We start from the raw sequence: 4450 nt of genomic DNA, 5'->3' as shown, positions 1-4450 counted from the left end.
ACTGAGTGGACATGCAGGTAGTCGGCACCCGCAACAGCGCCCCGAACAGGCAGCCTACCGTAATTACATTATTCAGTGCACTTCGGTGAGTTTCTGACAACACATGAATTCGCTTGCAATATACATTCAAAACATTTAGATAGAAGACGCACTCACGTCTCTAATCTCTGAATCGAAAGTAATCACACGATCGATGCAAGTAGAACTAATGTGGTATACTCAGAAAGTTCCTATTCTGTAATTCATACTCTTATGATGCAACCTCCAGAATGCTGCTTAAAAATTAAGCAGACATAAATATTGGGCCATAGACCGCATTAAAGCGAAGAGTACTGGTCCTACTTTGGAACTTCATCAGTGGTCAGATTCTGACCACAGAAGTACTGTTGGTTATATATTTTTTAGCATTAATGCTGTGTTTCTGCTGTCCAAAGCCCAGCATTTATGAATGGAGCAGAGGGCATCCATTACACATGGAAACAGGAAATAGCAAGTAAGTCCAGCTACAAGGTTTCTAATTCCACATTTTACACAATTGTTTTATTAAAACCATTTCACAGCACAAGCACAACTTACATTCAACAATATTCATCTTGAGAAGATGCTGATATGGTGACATTAATAATACAACTGCATGAAATAAAATGTATTTTTGTCTGAACAGTATCTGTAAGTGGAATTAGTCATGTTTGAAATGTAGTGGCACTCAGCAGAATACATAGTCAATAATTTGACATTTAAAGAAAGTCAATCTTTAGTATAAATGTCTTAAAAGTGCGTGCACAGTTTATACAAAAAAGAGAGCTCTATACTTCTACACTTTTTACATTCCACATCTAAGACAGCGAACATCCAAAGGCACGGAACTTCACTTCAAAACAATCCAAAATAAGTGCAGTCATAAAAGTATTCAAGTAATCTTACATTGCAATAAAGAGTTTGTCAAAAGAAAATAGCACAACATTATCCTGTAAAAAAAAAAAAAGACTTTAGCACAATGTGAATCACACTGAATCACATTTGCATGTAAACTATTAAGTGTGGAAATAAGTTCATAAACTAATTTTAGGTTCTCTTGTCATGTACTGTAGATAGAATCACTGTGAAGCATTGTATTTTAACTCTGGGCCTAATTACAATCTTGAAAATGAAATTAGATTATTGTGAGTTATTAATGTATGTTAATCAAGAGCACAAATGGATCCAATCATATTCTTGTTTCATACCTTGAGGGTCCATGTTGTCACTGGCACATTTTTGGCACTTTGTTTTAATGGTCCATACCAGTAAATTACAAAAAATAAACAGCATGAAAGTAAAAATAAGGAAACATTTACAAGAAGTAATATAATGGATATAATCGTCTATTTGCACCAATTAACTTAAAAACCAGAACTAAACAAATTATTTTAAAAACTATCAGTAGGAAGTCAAAGTCAAAACTTCATCAGAAATAAACACTTATAAACTACCAATGGAAGTATGCCACAGTCTGGAAAAGAAACAGCACATCATTTCATCTTCATCATTCACTATGTGGTTGATCATGCTTTACATCCTCAACTGAAAAATGAAATGAGACCAATTAAGCAGTCAAGCATACCAAAATTAGAGTCTCGCTCAAGTAGAAAGATTGCATAATGGCAATACCTCATGAAATCCAAAGTGCATAATCTATAATTCCAACATTATTTCAATCCCCTTCACTTTAGGATAATAATCTTTGTTTCCTTTGATAGTGTCTAGGCTACTTCACTAACACATTTATGTTAATTAAAGAAAAGTATAATTCTGTTTATTGAGTTCCAAAAATACTGAGCTTAAAAAAGGAAGTCTAACACAAAACAAGAGATTTTAGAAATGGCTCCTTAATAATAATAATAATAAAAAGAAAAATTGGCAGTAAGATATTATTAGAATTATCCACCAGTGAATAAAAAAGATAACACCATTAAATACACCTTTAGAGATAAATAACAATTATCATCACATTACATCTCATAACAAGCTACAATGTTGCATTTACAAATGTAGAGTTGCACAAACATGTTCAATGCAATCTATTCATGCATCCCTGAAAACCTTTACATTTTATATTCCAGTACAGCATGGTATATTGGTACTTCATTGAAACACTGTGGTATCTAATCATTCATAAACAAATAAAACAAACAATATCTGCAGCAATATTAGCAAGATAATTGATCTACACCAGCAAACCACCTGGGCTTGCAAACAGAAGGGAATCATCCCAGATTCAGTGCAAATGTACAATGTAATCTGTCCACAGACCTCTATGAACACCTGTAAAAGAGAAGCAATAGGTAGAGTGGTGTAAGTGTGTACAGTGCTTCTGCCCTGCACATAACTCAACAACATGGGTGCACATGCCCTGCACCTTAAAAACACATGAAATACTGAAATACTATAAGGCCACTGGCCTTAAATCTGTGACTAGAATCATTAGCTGTGAACACATCATATGAACTCTAACAAAAAAATGAATATCCTATAAAAAATCATTTGAAAGAAATTTTTAATTGCAGTGGTAGGAAAATGAGTAGGCGTAAACCACATCTGTCAATTCCGTTCTGTCATCACTGTCCATGTTTTCACGCTGTAACCTTTCCATCGACTATTATTCATTTCCTACTGCACAACCCTCCAGTGAACCTCTCCGGTTTTCTTGGTCTAGTCCTTCCTCTCCTCTTCCATGTCATCCTCAGACTGTGCCCCTTTATAACTGAGTTTCTCCAGGGTGGTGGAGGAGGGCAGAGACTCCTGACTCCCCTCAGTCTTACGCTTAGTGGTCTCCTGCACAAACTCCTGAATCTCTACCGGGAGCCGGCGAAACTTGTCCTGATACTCCTGATCCAGTTCGTTTTGAAGCTGCAAAGAGATTTCATCATATCCGTTACAAGCTGAAATATCCGAATTGTGCTAAAAATACTTCCAAGAGAAAGTCTCTTTCACAGCATGCATGTGTGCCTCCACATTTAGGCGGCAAAGCACGGTTTCAAATGATCTCTCCTAGCTCGGCATGCTTCATCACAAATTTTATGGTTCGTTTAAGGTCACTATAAATTGTGTTAAGCAGACATTTCAGATTTGCTTGGAGCAGCATTTAGAAGACAGGATTTGGCAGCTAAAAATATTTTAAACTGTCCAAAGAATTCGGTCCAATAACTGAAACTCTACTGCCACTGTGGTCAGTAGGCACATCTTTTCAGGAACGAATAACATTCTAAATGATCCCTCATTGAAATGCAGTAGAGATACTCTGAAATAGCCCATTGTATGCATGTCTGGCGGCACCCCAGAGGACAGCTGAACTACAGCTAATGATGATAGAGACCTTGCTCCGTCTGCACACTCGGCCCACCTAGCCATGCAGCGAGCTACACTATTCAGTGCTACAGATCAATATTTACACCTGCCAATACCCCACTTTAGACATGTTCTCCTTAGCATTCAATGGTAGCATTGCACTTAATCCCCATCCCACATGCTGATTCCATTCTCTCCAAAGTCGAACTAACAACTGTGTCATTACCTTAGAAAACACAGGCACACTTTCTCTGGTGCCATCTATAGAAAACTCGAATGATGATGTTTATACTTTAAATGTTATCAAAGTCTCAAAATTCATTTGAAAACTCTTTGTAAGCAAGCGTGTCACACTAATGACATTAAGTAATGTTCTAATGTCCTAAATTGACTTTATCCTGAGGTCTGCAGGACCCTGCATGACCCCGTAGAAAGCCAATTGGAAACCACATAAACATTTGTGAAAACACTCCGGGAAATCTACAGAGAACGGCATGTCTGTGGTTTGGGTAAGTAAAAACATCCGACAGTTAGATGAAGATGAAGTTTGATGAAGAACCCTGCAAATCAGGCGCATAGAACACAAAATGCGTAGGAGCAGTAGTGTTTGTTGGATGATGAGGTCTCCCCATGATGGCTGTGAAATACAAACCCTTTTGCTGCACAAGCTCAACACACTGTCACAGTACACAGCAACAGTACGTTGTCACACACACATTCTCTGTGGCTGAATCGTCACGGTACCCACAGTATCTAAATAGCTGTCAGATTCCACGTTCAAAAGCAGTTAGTGAAAGCCCAATGCGATAAGGCCTACTTTCATGATCGTCCCAATTTCCCTCCACAACAAAGACAATAACAGTCCTAGTGATCTTTTTCTCATCTGTTGTCCTTAATGTATGTGACCTTGTTACTAACTGTCAAATGCTGCAGTACTTTTCAAAGACCCAGAGTTATCAGCCCAGAACAAATACAGCCGGCCCTAAACGGACAGCACGTACCTTGGGTTTCTCATCTGTGATTTGTTGGAGAATGATCTTGTGTGTCTCCACAAGTTTTTCATGTCTTTTCGTCTGAGCATCTTCTAGCTGTAGATGTGGTTGAAGAATATATTTATATGTTA

At 37.6% G+C, this 4450-nt stretch overlaps 1 protein-coding gene across 1 annotated transcript in view; it reads right to left on the bottom strand.

Moving 5' to 3' along the window:
- Nucleotides 1–518: 518 nt before the first annotated feature.
- plcb1 (phospholipase C beta 1) overlaps nucleotides 519–4450 on the bottom strand; it is a 36933-nt gene continuing 33001 nt past the window's right edge. Inside the window, exons 31-32 of the mRNA XM_076978659.1 lie at nucleotides 4329–4415; nucleotides 519–2889 (exon numbers count right to left, since the gene is read on the bottom strand). Coding sequence (XP_076834774.1) covers nucleotides 2692–2889; nucleotides 4329–4415 — 285 coding nt within the window. The 3' untranslated portion in view covers nucleotides 519–2691. The remainder of the gene's footprint in view (nucleotides 2890–4328; nucleotides 4416–4450) is intronic.

The sequence above is a fragment of the Brachyhypopomus gauderio genome, chromosome 17 (genome assembly GCF_052324685.1).
Source record: "Brachyhypopomus gauderio isolate BG-103 chromosome 17, BGAUD_0.2, whole genome shotgun sequence".
NCBI lineage: Eukaryota > Metazoa > Chordata > Actinopteri > Gymnotiformes > Hypopomidae > Brachyhypopomus > Brachyhypopomus gauderio.
This window is presented reverse-complemented; position numbering and strand designations above follow the sequence as displayed.